General features: G+C 35.3%; 1 protein-coding gene across 11 annotated transcripts in view; it reads left to right on the top strand.

Moving 5' to 3' along the window:
- Nucleotides 1-17983, top strand: part of UNC80 (unc-80 homolog, NALCN channel complex subunit) — a 243086-nt gene that overhangs the window by 91316 nt on the left and 133787 nt on the right. For all 11 annotated transcript variants that reach the window (XM_030853253.2, XM_060301889.1, XM_060301888.1 and 8 more), the window contains exon 23: nucleotides 14905-15117. In XM_030853253.2, coding sequence (XP_030709113.2) covers nucleotides 14905-15117 — 213 coding nt within the window. The remainder of the gene's footprint in view (nucleotides 1-14904; nucleotides 15118-17983) is intronic.

The raw sequence follows: 17983 nt of genomic DNA, 5'->3' as shown, positions 1-17983 counted from the left end.
TTTGTGGATTTTTTTCTTCTCTTGTGTTTCCTGCCTAGAGAAGTTTCTTTAGCATTTGTTGTAAAGCTGGTTTGGTGGTGCTGAATTCTCTTATCTTTTGCTTCTCTGAAAAGCTTTTGATTTCTCTGTTAAATCTGAATGAGATCCTTGCTGGGTAGAGTAATCTTGATTGTAGGCCACCATCACCCTGATACCAAAGCCAGAAAAAGATATCACAAAAAAAGGAAATTATAGATCAATATCACTGATGAACATAGATGCAAAAATCCTGAACAAAATACTAGCTAACAGAATCTAACAACATATTAAAAGGATCATACACCATGATCAAGTGGGGTTTATCCCAGGGATGCAAGGATTCTTCAATATATGCAAATCAATCTATGTGATAAACCATATTAACAAATTAAGGAATAAAGAACATATGATCAGCTCAATAGATGCCAAAAAAGCTTTTGACAAAATTCAACATTCATTTATGATAAAAACTCTCCAGAAAATGGGCGTAGAGGGAACGTACCTCAACATAATAAAGGCCATATACGACAAACCCACAGCAAACGTCATACCCATCGGTGAAAAATTGAAAGCATTTCCACTAAGATCAGGAAAAAGACAAGGATGTCCACTCTTGCCACTCTTACTCAACATAGTTTTGGAAGTCCTAGACATGGCAATCAGAGAAGAAAAAGAAATAAAGGAATACAAATTGGAAAAGAAGAAGTAAAACTGTCACTGTTTGCAGATGACATGATACTATACATAGAAAATACTAAAGATGCCACCAGAAAACTACTAGAACTAATCAATTAATTTGGTAAGGTTGCAGGATACAAAATTAATGCACAGAAATATCTGGCATTCCTATACACCACCAACAAAAGATCAGAAAGAGAGATTAAGGAAACAATCCCATTCACCATTGTAACAAAAAGAATAAAATACCTAGGAATAAACCTGCCTAAGGAGGCGAAAGACTGTACTCAGAAAACTGTAAGACACTGATGAAAGAAATCAAAGATGACATAAACAGATGGAGAAACAAACCATGTTCTTGTATTGGAAGAACCAGTATTGTGAAAATGACTATACTACCCAAAGCAATCTACAGATTCAAGGCAATACCTATCAAACTACCAATGACATTCTTCACAGAAATAGAACAAAAAATTTTACAATTCGTATGGAAACACAAAAGACCCCAAATAGCCTGAGAAAACCATAATTCAAAAAGAGACATGTGGGCTTCCCTGGTGGCGCAGTGGTTGAGAGTCCGCCTGCCGATGCAGGGGACACAGGTTCGTGCCCTGGTCCGGGAAGATCCCACATGCCGGGGAGCGGCTGGGCTCGTGAGCCATGGCTGCTGAGCCTGCGCGTCCAGAGCCTGTGCTCCACAACGGGAGAGACCACAACAGTGAGAGGCCCACGTACCGGAAAAAAAGAGACGTACTCAATGTTCATTGCAGCACTGTATACAATAGCCAGGCCATGGAAGCAACCTAAATGTCCATCAACATGAATGGATAAAGAAGATGTGGCACATATATACAATGGAATATTGCTCAGTCATAAAAAGAAATGAAATTGAGTTATTTGTAGTGAGGTGGATGGACATAGAGTCTGTCATACAGAGTGAAGTAAGTCAGAAAGAGAAAAACAAATACCATATGCTAACGCATATATATGGAATCTAAAAAAAAAAAGGTAGATGAACGTAGTGGCAGGGCAGGAGTAAAGACGTAGACATAGAGAATGGACTTGAGGTCACGGGGAGGGGGAAGGGTAAGCTGGGATGGAGTGAGAGAGTAACATTGACATATATACACTACCAACTGTAAAATAGATGGCTAGTGCGAAGCAGCTGCATCGCATAGGGAGATCAGCTCAGTGCTTTGTGACCACCTAGAGGGTGGGATAGGGAGAGTGGGAGGGAGATGCAAAAGGGAGGGGATGTGGGGATATATGTATACATATAGCTGATTCACTTTGTTATACAGCAGAAACTAACACAACACTGTAAAGCAATTATATTCCAATAAAGATATTTTAAAAATTATATTCTATATGTTTTCCAGTGCATTTGTGGTTTTAGTCATATACATATATGTGTGTGTATAAATATAGAGAGATAGAAATACGAATATAGAAATATATATAGATGTAGATATAAATGATACCGATGGATAGATTGGTGACAGATAGATAGATATAGATGTCAGATAGATATGCAGATGCAGATATAGTTACAGATATACAGATTTATACATAGGTATAGATTCTACCATTTCATCAGATAGCATTTGGGAGAGGAGGGGAAAATGAATGTCTTCAGTTCATCATCACTTTCCAGTCCTTCACTTTCTCCCATCTCTCTTTTATTGTTTGCTTTTGTTGGATGTCGCATTCATTTTTTTAAGTGCAGCTTAAATACAGTGTTTACATTATGATGTAATTTTATTTCGGAACAGTTTTCATTGTTTCGTTGCCTTCATCATAGAATTTATATGTGATTGTTTTCAAGTTTCCAATTTTCTTCAGAATTAAAAAGTATTATTAAATGAAAGAAGTACTAGAAGTGTCAATGTTCAAAGTCTTGCCAATCTGAAGGTTTTTGTTTTAAACAGTCCTCTTGTCATTATTGCTATGACTACAAAGGGATAATTGGATCCGTTTTTAGTCCAGCACAGCTCCTCCTCACACTCGTCCTCTTTAGTGTAAATTTAATAAATGCAACGGTAAGGTATTTTTAAAAAGATATGTTTTATAAAGGACTCATTTTATCTTTGGGTTCATATAATCTACAAGCACAAAAATAGTTCAAATAAAAGGCACTTCTGTCTATTTTATGTATATTTCAGGTGAAATTATCTATCCTTTTATACCCAGTTGAATATATAACATGTACAGACATAGTGATTTCTAATTTACTGGTAATTTATTAGCATAAATAACACATAATGTCAGTTTGCTTTAGGAACAGTTTCATGAATATAAGAGAGTCAATGGGATCATAGTTTTCTCCTTAGTCTGTGGATAGAGAAAACCTAATTCATGTTCAATTATAATAGAGTCATAAATAGATAGTTTTAGGAGGACTGGTTATATAATTTTTATCCAAATTGGGACACTTTTGAGAGTAATGGAGTGCTATCAATAATTACACCAGTTAGATATAAACTAGAACTCTTGAGGAAAATGAAACATTTGGTTACCATATAGTCATACTTTCAGGTTCACTGCAACACATGTAATCCACATTGGGGTTTACCATCATAAAACTACTTGGTGATGAATGGATATTAGCTTTTTTCAAGGAATTAGGAATATATGCAGACTAGGAACTATCAAAGCAAAATAATATTGTGTCCTCTTTTGAATCATAAGGAAAGTTGAAATAATCCAGTAATAACCAAAACTAAATGGTCAAATTATTCACTTTATTCTAGTGGTATACCTATACTGAATGTTTGAAAACATTCTATGAAATGTAACATAAAAAGGATGTATATCATGAATATGTAGAGTTTAAAGAAAAAATTTGAATGTCACATATCCACCACATATCTTAAAAAATAGGACGTTTCCACTTTCTTTAAAGTCCCCTGTATCTCCTTCTCTAATTACTCACCCCTACCTCCTAGAAGACACTGCTGTCTTAAACTTTGTTTTAATCTTCCCTGTGCTTGCTTTATTTTACCACAAGAGCTTGTATCCCTAGAGAATATATCATTTTGTTTTGTTTCCTTACGCTGTATGTTAATGAAATTTTTAATGTAATTTAATTTATAAAAATTTTCTTTAGTGGTTAGCATTTTTATGTCTTTTCAAAGAAATCCCAAGGTAGTAATAAATACATATTAAATTTTCCTCTAAAAATTTTAAAGTCTGCATTTCACATTTAGGTCTTTAACTAGAATTTATTGTGTGTATAAAACAGGATTTTTTTTCTTTCTTTTCTTTTCACATGAAAAAAATTATTCTAGCATAATATATTGATTAATTCATACTTTATTATCTGATGTGCAACAACCATCTTAATCATGTGTCAGGTTTCTATGCATGCATGGGTGTAAGTCTGAGGTTTTTTTCTGTTGCATTCCATGTGTGCTCTGAGTTAATCTACTCTGTCTTAATAGCTTGAACTTTGAACATCACCTAGGTTGTTCTTGGTTCCTTACTCTTCCATGTGAATTTTATAATTAGCTTGTCAGTTTCTATGAAAATATTTTAATTTATTCTTGGAATTACATTGAGTCCACAGATAAATTTAGATATAATTAAAATTCAAATTGAAATTCAGATCTGAATTGATAATTCAAAAGTTCTATTTCTTTGAGTACATTTAAGTAATTTTAATCTTTTTAGCAATTTGTCAGTTTTACCTGCATTTTCATATTTGTTGGATTAAAATTGATCATAACATTTTCTTATTAGTTTTTGATCTTTGCAGCATCTGTAATTATTTTTTCTGTTTTTATTCCTAAAATTATTTCCTTTTCTTTTCTTGATTAGGCTTGCCAGATATTTGTCAATTTCATTAGTCTTTTTTAATGGTACAGTAGAGATTCTCTCTATTGTATCTCGTTCTCTAATTCATTAATTCCTGCCCTTATTATTGTTTTTATTGAAGGATAGTTGCTTTACAATGTTGTGGTAGTTTTAGGTGTACAGCAAAGTGATTCAGTTATAAATACACATATACGTATAATATTCTTTTTCAGATTCTTTTCCCTTATAGGTTATTACAATATTGAGTATATCCTGCCCTTATTTTTATTCTTTCCTCCTTCTTGCTTTGAATTCATTGTATTATTTTTTAATTATTATTATTTTTTTGCGGTACGCGGGCCTCTCACTGCTGTGACCTCTCCCGTTGCGGAGCACAGGCTCCAGATGCACAGGCTCAGTGGCCATGGCTCATAGGCCCAGCCACTCCGCGGCATGTGGGATCTTCCCAGACCGGGGCACGAACCCGTGTCCCCTGCATCGGCAGGTGGACTCTCAACCACTGCGCCACCAGGGAAGCCCGAATTCATTGTATTATTATTTTACCTTGTTAGTTGATTGCTTAGCTCATACTTTTATTTTTTCTTTTCAAAAACTGAGCATTTAGCTATTCATTTCCCTCTAAGTACTCTTTCAATTATGTCATAAATTTTGATAAGTAGTATTTATGTTACAATTTATTTTTAAGTCCTTTTTAATTTATTTAATGGTTTCCTTTTCCATGGGTTATGTATATATGTATGAGTGTGTGTGTTTCAGTTTTATAAATTTCAGAGTTTTGTTAGGTATCCATTTGTTATTGATTTCTAACTTCATTTTCAGATACTGATTCTTTGGAATTAATTTAAACTTGCTTCATGAACTAGAGCATTATTAATTTTTGTAAATGTTCTATGTGTAGTTGAAAAGAATGTGCATTCTCCAGTTGTTGGGCACAACATAGAGGCTTTTCTTTCCTTTTTTTTTAATTGAAGTATAGTTGACATACAATATTATATTAATTTCAGGTGTACAACACAGTGATTTGGCATTTATATACATTATGAATTGATCACGGTAAGTCTAGTAACTATCTGTCAACTTTGTCATACAAAGTTATTATAATATTATTGACTGTATTCTCTATACTGTATATTATATCCCAGTGACTTATTTATTTTATAACTGGAAGTATGAAACTTTTAATGCCCTTCACCTATTTTACCCAAACCCTGTTCCCCCCTCAACCTCCCATCCCCACCTCTGGCAACCACTAGCTTATTCTCTGTATCTGTGAGTCTATTTTGCTTTGTTTGTTCATTTTTTTGTTTTTTAGATTCCACATATCAGTAAAATCATACAGATTTTTCCGTCTAACTTATTTCACTTAGCATAATACCCTCTAGGTCCATCAGGGTGCAGTGTTTTATATTCAAGTCTTCTATATTCTTATTTTTACCCCTCACTACTTGATCTGTCAAACACTAAGTTGTGTTAAAATCTCCTCTATGATGACAAACTTGTCCATTTATTTTGTAGTTCCAGCAATTTCTGTTTTATTGATTTAGAGGCAGATCGTTTAGAAGTATGACAAGTATCTGGTGCTATGAACCTTTTATCACTATCTAGTGACCCAGTTTATTTCTAGCATATATAAGATATATTTTTCTTTGATAATAATGCAGCTGAAACAGTTTTATTAGCATTGGTCTGGTCTTTTTGCCAGTCCTTTCCTTTCAACTTTTCTACATCTTTGTGTTTTAGATATGTGTCTTGCAAAAAGCAACTATTTGAATTTTTATAACATTTTAGTGACCTTTTTTTCCCTAGAAAATTTAGTACATTTGCACTGATTATGATTACTTATATAGATTCGCTTCTGTCTTCTTCTGCCTACTTACCACATTTTTCATCATTTCATTGTATATGTTTCATTATTTCATTTTTTCATTATTTCATTTTTCATTATTTCATTGTATATTCATTATTTCATGCCTTCTTTCAAATAGTGTTGAATTTTGTTTTATTTCTCTTGCTTTGGTTTGGTTTAGCTTTGTTTTATTCATTTTTCTTTATCAGCTTTAAAATTATTCTATTTATATTTTTTAAAATTGCATGCATATTTAACTCAACAAAGTCTAAATTTAATGAATATCTTTACTCTTCTTTCAAACAGTAAAAGACTATAGAGGGTTTTAACCCCAATTATTGTTCAAGAGTTAGTTCTCTCTTATTTTTGTTTTAACATTGATAAAGTAGACATTATTTTTATTGACTGTTAGGAAAATGATTTTTAAATTTGCCCAAAAGCTTAGCATAGTCTTTGCTCACCAGTTTTCCTTGCATCTCAGACATTCCTTTCTAAGATCTATATCCTCCTGAAGGAAAGCTTTCAGACACTTCTTTGGTGATGATCAACTGGCAGTAGCTCTCTCAGCTACAGTTTAATTGAAAATGTCTTTATTTTGGTTTCATTCTTGAAAGATACTTTTGATAGAATTAGAATCATAGGCTAACATTTTCTTTCTGTACTTCAAAGATATTATCCCCTTCTCTTCTGGCTTAATTGACATTCTTTTATAGGTAATGTGTCTCCCCCAATTCCTTCTCCCAGTTGCTTTTATTGTTGATCTTCTCTTTATTATTGATCTTTTGCACTTTCACTAAAAAGTTTCTAGCCTGTATTTCATATTTCATTAAGTCTGTGAATCATGTAATTGGCATATTATGTCTATTCTGGAAATTTTCCAACTGTTATTTCTTCAAAGATTGTGTCTTTCACATTTTCTCTAATTTTTCCTTCTATAAACTGAAAAGATGCATGATAGAGCTTCTCAGTTTATCCTCTGTTTTTGACAACTTCTTTCATATTTTTCATTTCTTCATCTCTTTCTATGCTGTATTCTGCCTAATTCTCTTCCATTTCACTTTTTCTTTTTTCAGCTGTGTCTAATTTCATGGTTCTTAACCAGGGGTAACTTTGCCCACCAGGGGGCATTTGGCAATGTTTGGAGGAATTTTTGGTTGTCATGACTTGGGAATTGCTATTTGCATATAGCTGGTAGTTAATAAAGATTCTGATAAACATCTCATAATACATAGTGCACACTTCACAAAAAAGAATTATCTGGCCAAAATGGCCAATAATGCTGAAGGTGAAAAAAACTGATCTAATTTTTGTTTGAATCTGTCCATTGAGTTTTAAATTTCAAGTACTACATTTTTTTATTTGTAAAAGTCCTATTTCTTGTTTTAAAACTACATGGTCAACTTTGATAACCTAATTCCTTCTACTTTCAATACCCACATTAATCTGTAGATGTGTTTGATACATTATGATTCCTATAGCCACAGTCTTTGTAAAGGGTCTGATTCTACACTTTGCTGTTTCTTCCTACTCTGACTCATGGTGAATTTTTTAAAACATGTTTTTAATAAGCTTAACTCCTTGAAACTTTATCTGTGCTGATTCTTTAAGACCTGTGTTAGAAGCAGTGTTATTCAGTGGACCAGCAGTTTTAGCAATATCTGTGAGTATGTTAGAAATGCAGATTTTCAGGCCCTGCAACATCTGCATCAGAATCTCTGAGGGTGGGCCCAAAGAATCTATTTTAACCGTATTCTCTTATGCATACTCAAGTGACTCTTATGCATACTCAAGTTTGAAGCTTTGAGAAGCACTAATTTAAAGTATTCCTCCAGAGAGGCTTTCCATTTCTTTTCCTCAGGCACCTCAAAACATCACCAACCTAAGATCATTTTTTTTTTTAACATCTTTATTGGGGGTATAATTGCTTTACAATGGTGTGTTAGTTTCTGCTTTATAACAAAGTGAATCAGTTATACATATACATATGTTCCCATATCTCTTCCCTCTTGCGTCTCCCTCCCTCCCACCCTCCCTATCCCACCCCTCCAGGCGGTCACAAAGCACCGAGCCAATATCCCTGTGCCATGCGGCTGCTTCCCACTAGCTATCTACCTTACGTTTGTTAGTGTGTATATGTCCATGACTCTCTGTTGTCCTGTCACAGGTCACCCTTACCCCTCCCCATATCCTCAAGTCCGTTCTCCAGTAGGTCTGTGTCTTTATTCCTGTCTTACCCCTAGGTTCTTCATGACATTTTTTTCCCTCTTAAATTCCATATATATGTGTTAGCATACGGTATTTGTCTTTTTCTTTCTGACTTACTTCACTCTGTATGACAGACTCTAGGTCTATCCACCTCATTACAAATAGCTCAATTTCGTTTCTTTTTATGGCTGAGTAATATTCCGTTGTATATATGTGCCACATCTTCTTTATCCATTCATCCGATGATGGGCACTTAGGTTGTTTCCATCTCCGGGCTATTGTAAATAGAGCTGCAATGAACATTTTGGTACATGACTCTTTTTGAATTTTGGTTTTCTCAGGGTAATATGCCCAGTAGTGGGATTGCTGGGTCATATGGTAGTTCTATTTGTAGTTTTTTAAGGAACCTCCATACTGTTCTCCATAGTGGCTGAACCAATTCACATTCCCACCAGCAGTGCAAGAGTGTTCCCTTTTCTCCACACCCTCTCCAGCATTTATTGTTTCTAGATTTTTTGATGATGGCCATTCTGAATGGTGTGAGATGATATCTCATTGTAGTTTTGATTTGCATTTCTCTAATGATTAATGATGTTGAGCATTCTTTCATGTGTTTGTTGGCAGTCTGTATATCTTCTTTGGAGAAATGTCTATTTACATCTTCTGCCCATTTTTGGATTGGGTTGTTTGTTTTTTTGTTATTGAGCTGCATGAGCTGCTTGTAAATTTTGGAGATTAATCCTTTGTCAGTTGCTTCATTTGAAAATATTTTCTCCCATTCTGAGGGTTGTCTTTTCGTCTTGTTTATGGTTTCCTTTGCTGTGCAAAAGCTTTGAAGTTGCATTAGGTCCCATTTGTTTATTTTTGTTTTTATTTCCGTTACTCTAGGAGGTGGGTCAGAAAGGATTTTGCTGTGATTTATGTCATAGAGTGTTCTGCCTATGTTTTCCTCTAAGAGTTTGATAGTTTCTGGCCTTATATTTAGGTCTTTAATCCATTTTGAGCTTATTTTTGTGTATGGTGTTAGGGAGTGATCTAATCTCATACTTTTACATGTATAAGATCATTTTTTAACTACTTTTTGGGTGCAAGGAGCATGAAAGTAGTGCCCGTTCTAGTCCAAACTTATATGAAAATGTGGAATTTTGATTAGAAGTTCTCATTTAAGACTTTTTCTTTTTTTCCTTTTCTACCCAGAGCCAAGACTAGTCATGCAAGCTTATTTCTGTGGGGTAGATCATTTTATTTTTCATGCAGTAAAAGTGACACGCACGTGGGATATTGGCTTTATATAGGAGTGTATGGCCTGATCTCACACTCCACTTTGGACCCAGACATTTAATTTGTGGCCCATTGAAAACCCATACTCTGGTCTTGCCATAGTCAGTAGAAACCCTTGGGGCATATATTCCTACACTAGTTCACACCTTTCTCCCTACCTTCACCCCAGAATTGTACTTTCTTGTAATTTCTGCTCTCCAATGGTCTATCATCTCATGTTAGAAACAAAAGCAAAAACAAAGTGAAAAAAATTGGGGTATTTTATCTAGCATTTTTAGGTGTCTAAACCAAAAGATATTTGTCTTCACACCTAATCTATCATATTGTCAGAAACAGGAGTCCTCATTTGGTTTTTAAAACACTTACCCAAGATATTAGCATGATCTGAGTAAGTGTTAAAATGACTACCCCACCAGACTGTGTACTAAACAATAACGCCTGCCTCTAGCCTGACATCTGAATCATTTCTGTTGCCCTCAGCTACTGCAGAAAGGGGCAGGGACAGAGACAGCCTGTCAGTTGCTTAATGATCTCAGTCAGGCAGAGAATTCAGTACAAGCTAAGTAATAAATACTGAGTCACAAGCACATGCCCTCTAGCAAATGAGTTTCCAGTGTACACGAAGAACCACAATAACTGCTTATTCCCAGTGTTTTTAAATAAATAGGTATCTTGCACCAGCAAGAGCTTTATATTTTATTGTAAGGCAATACAAATAGTATGTAATTCCCCAGGGACCACCATAAAATATTCACTTTTTAAAACCAGTTAGTTCCTGTCCTGTGTTACGAGTTTTCAGGATCAGTCAGTGTTTCTTCTCACATAATAAGTTTAGATACAGTCCTTCAGGGAAAGGAATGTATTGCAGTTATAACCTTCAATTAACCATCATATCTTGGTAACAATATTTTCTAGGTCCCCAGGCAAAATAAAGCACAGCTGTTTGAATTAGTATTCTAGTTCTCTTCGTTACTTTCATAAAGGAAACATTCAATATACATAACGATCTTATAAAACGCAGGAAAATGCCAAAGGAAGTCAAGGAAAATTAGCTTGATGCTTGAAGTTTTCTAGCTGTAGAATGTTAGAGAAATCCATGCTGCATAATGCATGACATTTTCTAATTTTAACTAGACAGCTCTGTAGCCATTGCAGAGAATACCTTATATAAAACTGAACCATATGAAATTGACGATATTCTACTATTTTTGACCTTCAAACTTAGAAATTCCATAAGGTTCAACCTAACATTTTATCTTCCTAGTTAAAATTGATTCTTGCTTGTCTGGGAACTATGAAGTTATGACATAATGGAATTGAAGCCACTCTGTGGTGTTATGGAACATAAAAAGGTGATCTGGCAGACATATTAATAAAAAAGAATTTAAATATGCCTACTTTTCATTTAGGACCACCAGCAAAATTGGTATACCAATGGTATCAAATTTTGTTTAGATGTTCACTTTTAACTATGCCTCTGACACTCTGTGGTTCTTTTCATCCATGCAGCATTCTTCTGATTCATTTTTCTCCATTTGTGCTGTCTTTCTCTGTGATGTGAATTCATCCCTATCCATTCTGTCATGCCTCCATTTTTCGCTGCTTCTTCAGATTGCACTGAGCCATAAGAGGTAAGCTCCATCAAAAGAGGGAAAATTGAATTTCCTTTAAGTCCAGGAAGAATCCTTTGTCTAAGGTATTCTATAACCCTGCTCCTAAAATCAATACTTTCTAACTTACACTTTGAAAGGAACTTATAAGGAAAATAATTCCCCATAGCCACACCCACACTAGACTGCCTTGAATACTCTTCCACACACACTGTGAAGTTGATACGTGTTGCTAAGTATCTTCTACTAGGATTCATAGTTGAGTACTTAGCTTTGTACCGCAGCAGTATCCTCTGTTTTCTGTACAGCAACATACACACTACAATATCCCAGAAATTGGTAGTACTCAGTGCCATCCCAAGTGTGCTTGCACCTACCAGGTTTATGAGGCTTATAATAAGAAGGCAATATTTAAGTCACGCTATGTCATCATCCCTTAATTCGAGCAGTGACATTTCCAAAAGTTACTGGGTTTGATCCAACTTACATGGATCAAATGTATCAGATAATAACCAACCCTCCCTTTAATGTTGTGCTGTATGGTTAATTAATGGGAGTTATTTTGATAATGATCTCAATTCTATTTCCCAACTTAGATTAGGATTTCTTAGGGCCGATAACTGATGATGTCTGGGTTTTATCATAAGAAGCTTTTCAGAGCAGAGAATTAAAATTTCTTTTCATTCAAAACGCCTTGAGCTTCCTAACCAAATAAAAACATATTTTCTAAAGGAGGCAAGCCAATCGACATAGGAAACCTTACATAGCACAATTTGGGTTTTTTATTCATCTTCCGTTAGTCCTCTCAGTGCCATCTAATAGTTAAGAGCAATTAAAAGAAAAAAAAAACCCCACCTCTGCCCCATACATTTGAGTTAGGTTAAGTTCTACCCTTGTTCATCATGAAGGAGCCAGGGTTCATAACATAATGCTATTCCAGCAGTGTTGTTTCTGTCTTCCCAAAATAAAGCAATGAATCCCATTGTTTTTTATTGGAAATGTGTCAAAATGTGACAGGCTAAAAATAAATTTGCATCACTCGCCTTGCCCTCCAGACTGGCATTCGTTTTTAGAGATGGATGTTCCAGCCTTTTCCAGATGCAGATTAGCATATCTGAGATGTTTAGTAAAATGAATATTTAATACAAGAAGAGAGTATAGATATTTAGTCGGTATATTATGGCACCACAGTAATGATAGGTTTGATACAGAAAGTCATCTGACCCTTTGCAATCTGAAGGCTTTCTGTCCCTGTGACCTGCTGCCAAGTCTTGGCACCGACGCAGTTGATGATAGTTTCTCATCATCAGTGTCCATCTTTTATTAATGATAGAGTCTCACCATTGTGTTTATCTTGTATTTTGCTTTTTCACATAGATTAACTTTGTCATGGCAATACAACATATGCTTTGTAAAATTAAGTCCCAACATAAATAAATTTCTTATTAGAATTCTTGATGGTTTCATTTAAGTTTTAGACAATGAGAAAATGCTTAATGGGCTAACTTACTTGAATCATCCAGGGTATTTGAGATAGTGTGGTACTCCACAGTATGAAGTAGCCAACTCTGCCTGAAGAACAAAGGGATTAAGGAAGGCTTCTTGGAGGAGGTAACTAAACTGAAGCTTAAAGTGGGAATTTGCCACATGGAAAAGGGGCTTAAAGGCTCTGCAAGTCATGGAAACAACACATGGAAACGTATGAGATGTCATATCTGGGAGACTAACCAGTTTGACATAATTGGACCACAGAGCACTTGAGATGGGGATAGAGAGGTGAACCAAATAACGAATGTCAGTTATCTTTATTCATTGATGACTGAGGTAGATTGAACCTATAATATATTTTAAAAGGGAAAATGATGTGATTATACATTTGTGTTTTAGTAAATAACATTATATGACATTATTGTCTCTTTTGTTTTAATTTTTTGGCTGTGCCGCACGGCCTGTGGGATCTTAGTTTGCAACCAGGGATCGAACCTGCACCCACTACATTGGGAGCGCGGAGCCTTAACTACTGGGCCGCCAGGGAAGTCCCAATTGTCCCATTTGTAAACAGTGACTTTCTACATGCATTCTAGAAATCATCTTTTCCCAAGGCTTATATGAGTATAAATTAAGACAATGTAGATACCAAAGAGGAACTAGTACAGATCTGGGCATGAGAGAGACCTGAGATTGAATCCTGTGTCGATTTCTTCCCAGCTATATAATAGTGGAAAAATTATATCTCATTTTAAAAAAATATTAAAATGAAGATATTGTTTCACAGGGTTGTTATGATAATTACAATTTATAAAAACTTATTGGCACATATTGATATTCTCTGTATATTAGCCCCTATTTTAACGTTATGGATCGATGGATTGTTAAGAATGCTATTGCTTGAATGATGAAAACGGTTTCCATTTGAAAATGTGCTTACTAAGCAACCTATGGTTATTAGGTAACTGAGGTGATAGCTAATATTGTGATGTATATTTTTTTAACTGGCACGAATGAATTTTTGATGTATGTACTTTTTGTGACCTATTGACCTATGGGAAACTTCACACTCCTTCCCTTATTATTATCTTTTTTTTTTTTTTTGGCTTATAAAAAATTCGGTAGATATCTCACTCTTACCAGTTTCTGGGTATCAACTAAAAGCTGTTTCTTTTCTTTTTTCAAGTATGTCTTGACAAGATGGAGCCATATTTTTATTTTCCTGAACAAATGCTCTATTTTTCATTTATCAATTAAGCAGTTTCCTCTTTGTCAAACATTTTCAATTGAAACCATGCCTATTTGAGCAGAATTTGGTCTGTTTATGAAAAACTGGGGAAAGAGACTAACTCAATCTAATTTATTTATTTATTTGTTTGTTTGTCTGTTTTCCATTTCAGGCCCCATTTTATTCTCTGTTTTCTCTCACAGCTCAGCCTAATGTAGTAAGCTCTTCCTTTTCTTACTAGCCAAAACGAGGGAGCAGCTGCACTTGCTTGGAGCTTGTGGATGGTCCTACATAACAAAATCCCTACTGACACCCTTGGTTAACATACGACTAGTTCTAGAAATTGAATACGTGTTTGCATCATGTTAATTTTAGGTTTAAAAAAAGCATCATATTTAAAACTTTCTGATTAAAAATTATTTCACACTTAAATCCCAGCTGTCTCTGAAATATGCAAAGAGTCATGAAATTACTGGATATTCTCCAAAAGGAGAAAACTAAACTCAGAAACCTACTTAAAATGTCTAATTTTTCAATACCCAAATTTGCCTTCATGGATTCATTTCCCAGATTTCCCACTACTATTGTAACCATGCTAACACTACCCTGGGAAATATGGCTAAACTAAGTCAAAATACGGAGACGAAAATAAACTAAGAGTACATAGTCATTCAATTTAAGTTCAACTTCATTGTTTGTTAATCCTACATTACTCTTTCCTTAACAACCCTACTCAGGAAGCGCCTGTAGTAGCCAGAGCAGCGCTGTTCCTGGAATGTGCCCGTTTTGTTTACCGCTGCAACCGTGGCAACTGGCCAGAGTGGATGAAAGGGCATCATGTGAATATCACCAAGAAAGGCCTTTCCAGGGGACGGTCTCCCATTGTGGGCAACAAGCGGAACCAGAAGCTGCAGTGGAACGCTGCCAAGCTCTTCTACCAATGGGGAGACGTGAGCTTTTGATTTTCTTCTATAAAAATTAGGCTGAGTGAAGTGAAGAAGTTTTGTGTTTATGTTTCTTCATTTGTTTGGGAGACAGTTTACTGAGTATCCGTTATGTACCAGGCACTGAACAGAACATTTCAGGGGAAAATAAGTGTAATTCATTTAATCTTCCCAGTAAATCGACAAAGTTAGACATTATTATCTCTTCTGTCTCTTTTCCTGGTCCTCTGCCTCTTTCCTTCCTATAAATGTAAACATTCTCAGCATCTCTTATAATTTCTTCCTGTATATTCTGCACCAGGATTACATTTATTCCTGTATTTTCAACTGTTAGCTGTATGCCAGGGGCACACACTTCTCTATCCATAGCACTCTTTGGATCCGCGACCGGCATCACCAACTGTACTTTGGAGGCATTCACTCAATGTCCTGAAACTCAGTCTGACCAAAATAAAACCCTTCTCTCCATTTAAACACACCCCCATCTGCAACCCTTCTTGAATTTTCTATTCTTATTGATAGTACCACCATCATCTAAGATGACAGCCTTGAACATATTCCAAACCTTCTTTTCTTATTGATTCCACCTCTTCCATGTCACTGATGCCCTTTTAGGTCAGAACTTCATTACTTCTCATCTATATGACGAAAGTATTTTCCTATTTAGTCTCCTCCCACAATCTCCCCTCATCTGACCCATCCTACACACTGCCAGTAAAATCATCTCCCTTTGGCGTAGCTCATCTAAAAGCAGAACATTCGTACTTATCTTTCAGCCTCCAGACTTGCTCCCTCCAATTCATTCTTCAAACTGCTGTCAGAGTGATTAGGCTAAAATGCAAATCACATTATAGTGCTTCAGTGGCCCTCCTTTTCCCTTGGGATAAAACCCAAATTGCTTAGCCTGGCATTGCTGCTCTCGCCACAACCTTTGTTCAAATCACACCAAGATTATGGATGATCAAGGCAAATGAGCTAATGTATCTAAAGAACATTTATCTCAATGCTCTGCATCTAAGAGGTGTTCAATAATAATGTTATTATATTAATTCTTGCAAGCAGGGTATATGATTTTTCTGTGCATTGTTAGGCAGCTATCACAGTGTTCCTCGAATGAGTGATAAGGTTCTCCCCCACTCAGAAAGTACCTTTCATCCTTCTTCAGAATGCAAAATGAAGTCCACCTTCATGAACTGTAGGATCTAGTCACAATCTACCTTTCCAAGCCCTCAGGCACATTATTTCCTCTCACAGAATTGTGCTTCAACCAATTGGCTTATTTGTCAGTCTCTGAACATGTCAGTGCATTTCCCTGAATATGGATCTTTTGAAACTCTCCATCCGGAATATCCACTTTTCCCCTTCCCCATTAGCCTACACAGCAATTCTTCAGAATCTACGGGAATGAAACTTTGTATGATCCTCTGAGATGAATCTGATTTCTCCATATTCCAATAAATAAAGTGCTTTCAGTCTTTTACATGACTGCTTTTTTGGTATGTTATTACCACCCCAATAGACTGTAAGCTCCATGAAGTAAAGAGCAAGACACAGAGTCAGATACCCTATTTGACTCCAAGTTCAAGGTTGCTGAGCAACCTAGAGCAAGTCTTTCAACCTAACTTTCCTAAGTGCCAAACAATGATCCTTCTTTATGAAGGTTTATAATCTACTAGGGCACATTAAACAAAGATACTGATGTACTATAACAATTTATTCAACTTTATTTTTACTTAATACGTAACAAATTACCTCACCTAATAAATATTTGATGAATGAAAAAGGAATAAACATGTTCCCAAGGCACTTTTCTGGTCTTAGAAGAGACAGAGAGCTCTAAATTATTATTTAGGTATTTAGTATTATCCCAGACAAGTTCATTTTTTGAGCAACCTTTTAAGCTTTATGAACTGTGGGTTTAACTTAAATTGCTTGGTTTCAGCATCCTGGGAGGATCGATGTAGATTTTTTTTTCCCCTGTGAATCTCATTATTAAATCTGCTGGCTCCACTCCAGACTCATAATTCCACATCTCCTTCCTTAGAGAGGATTTCCAAAAGAGTAGCATCAGGACAAGGCTTTTTGTTGAGGTGGTGGTTTTTGCTTTTATGTTTTGTTTTGTTTGCTTAAAACTTCTCAGGTTAGGAGCTAAAATTTTAGGATGCTGTGATATTTTTCTACACTGCTTTCTTTCTCCTTTTTGTTACTCCCCACTTAATTCCAGAGTTTAAGCAGACCCCTTTGTTTTCAGATAGCCAAGACGTTCAAACAACTTGTGTTTTTATTTAAAGTGTTCTGGACATATCTTTGTCAGTTTCCAGTAGTGAATCTAATCTCTTGCATGCCCAGAATGTAGTAACTTTTCTAAATATTTGAAAAGGGTAATATGGGAAGAAAAAAGAAAAGTAGCTGGAATTTTGTTCGTATTAATGCACAGAGTAACCAAACTGTCAAATTCTATGTTCAGTGTTCATTTTAGCTTTTTGACTCTCTTTCTTAAGCATGCATCTCCTCTTTTGTTGCATACAATTTGTCATTGGAATGTAAAAGGAATTAGATAGAGGTAGCATATTTTGTCTTTTCATTTGGAAAATTCCTTTTGGTAAATCAGACAATAGTACATGATGATTCAGAAGAACAGATAGTAAGTACTGGTTTTATGAATACCTTGTAAGAGCCAGTATTGCCCATGTGCTGACTTACTAAAAATCATATTTCTAATGTTGATGTTGGGTACACTATCAAAAGAATAATATTTCTTTCTCATTCATAGTGTATCATGGAGGGGGGAACAAAGTCTATAAGAAAGTCATTGATTGCACATATGATGACAGATACAAATAAAATTGCAGTTCCAGAATTCATGCCAATC

Source organism: Globicephala melas, chromosome 7, assembly GCF_963455315.2.
Source record: "Globicephala melas chromosome 7, mGloMel1.2, whole genome shotgun sequence".
Taxonomy (NCBI): domain Eukaryota; kingdom Metazoa; phylum Chordata; class Mammalia; order Artiodactyla; family Delphinidae; genus Globicephala; species Globicephala melas.
Note: the sequence above shows the minus strand (reverse complement) of the source record. Positions and strands in the feature narration are given on the sequence as shown.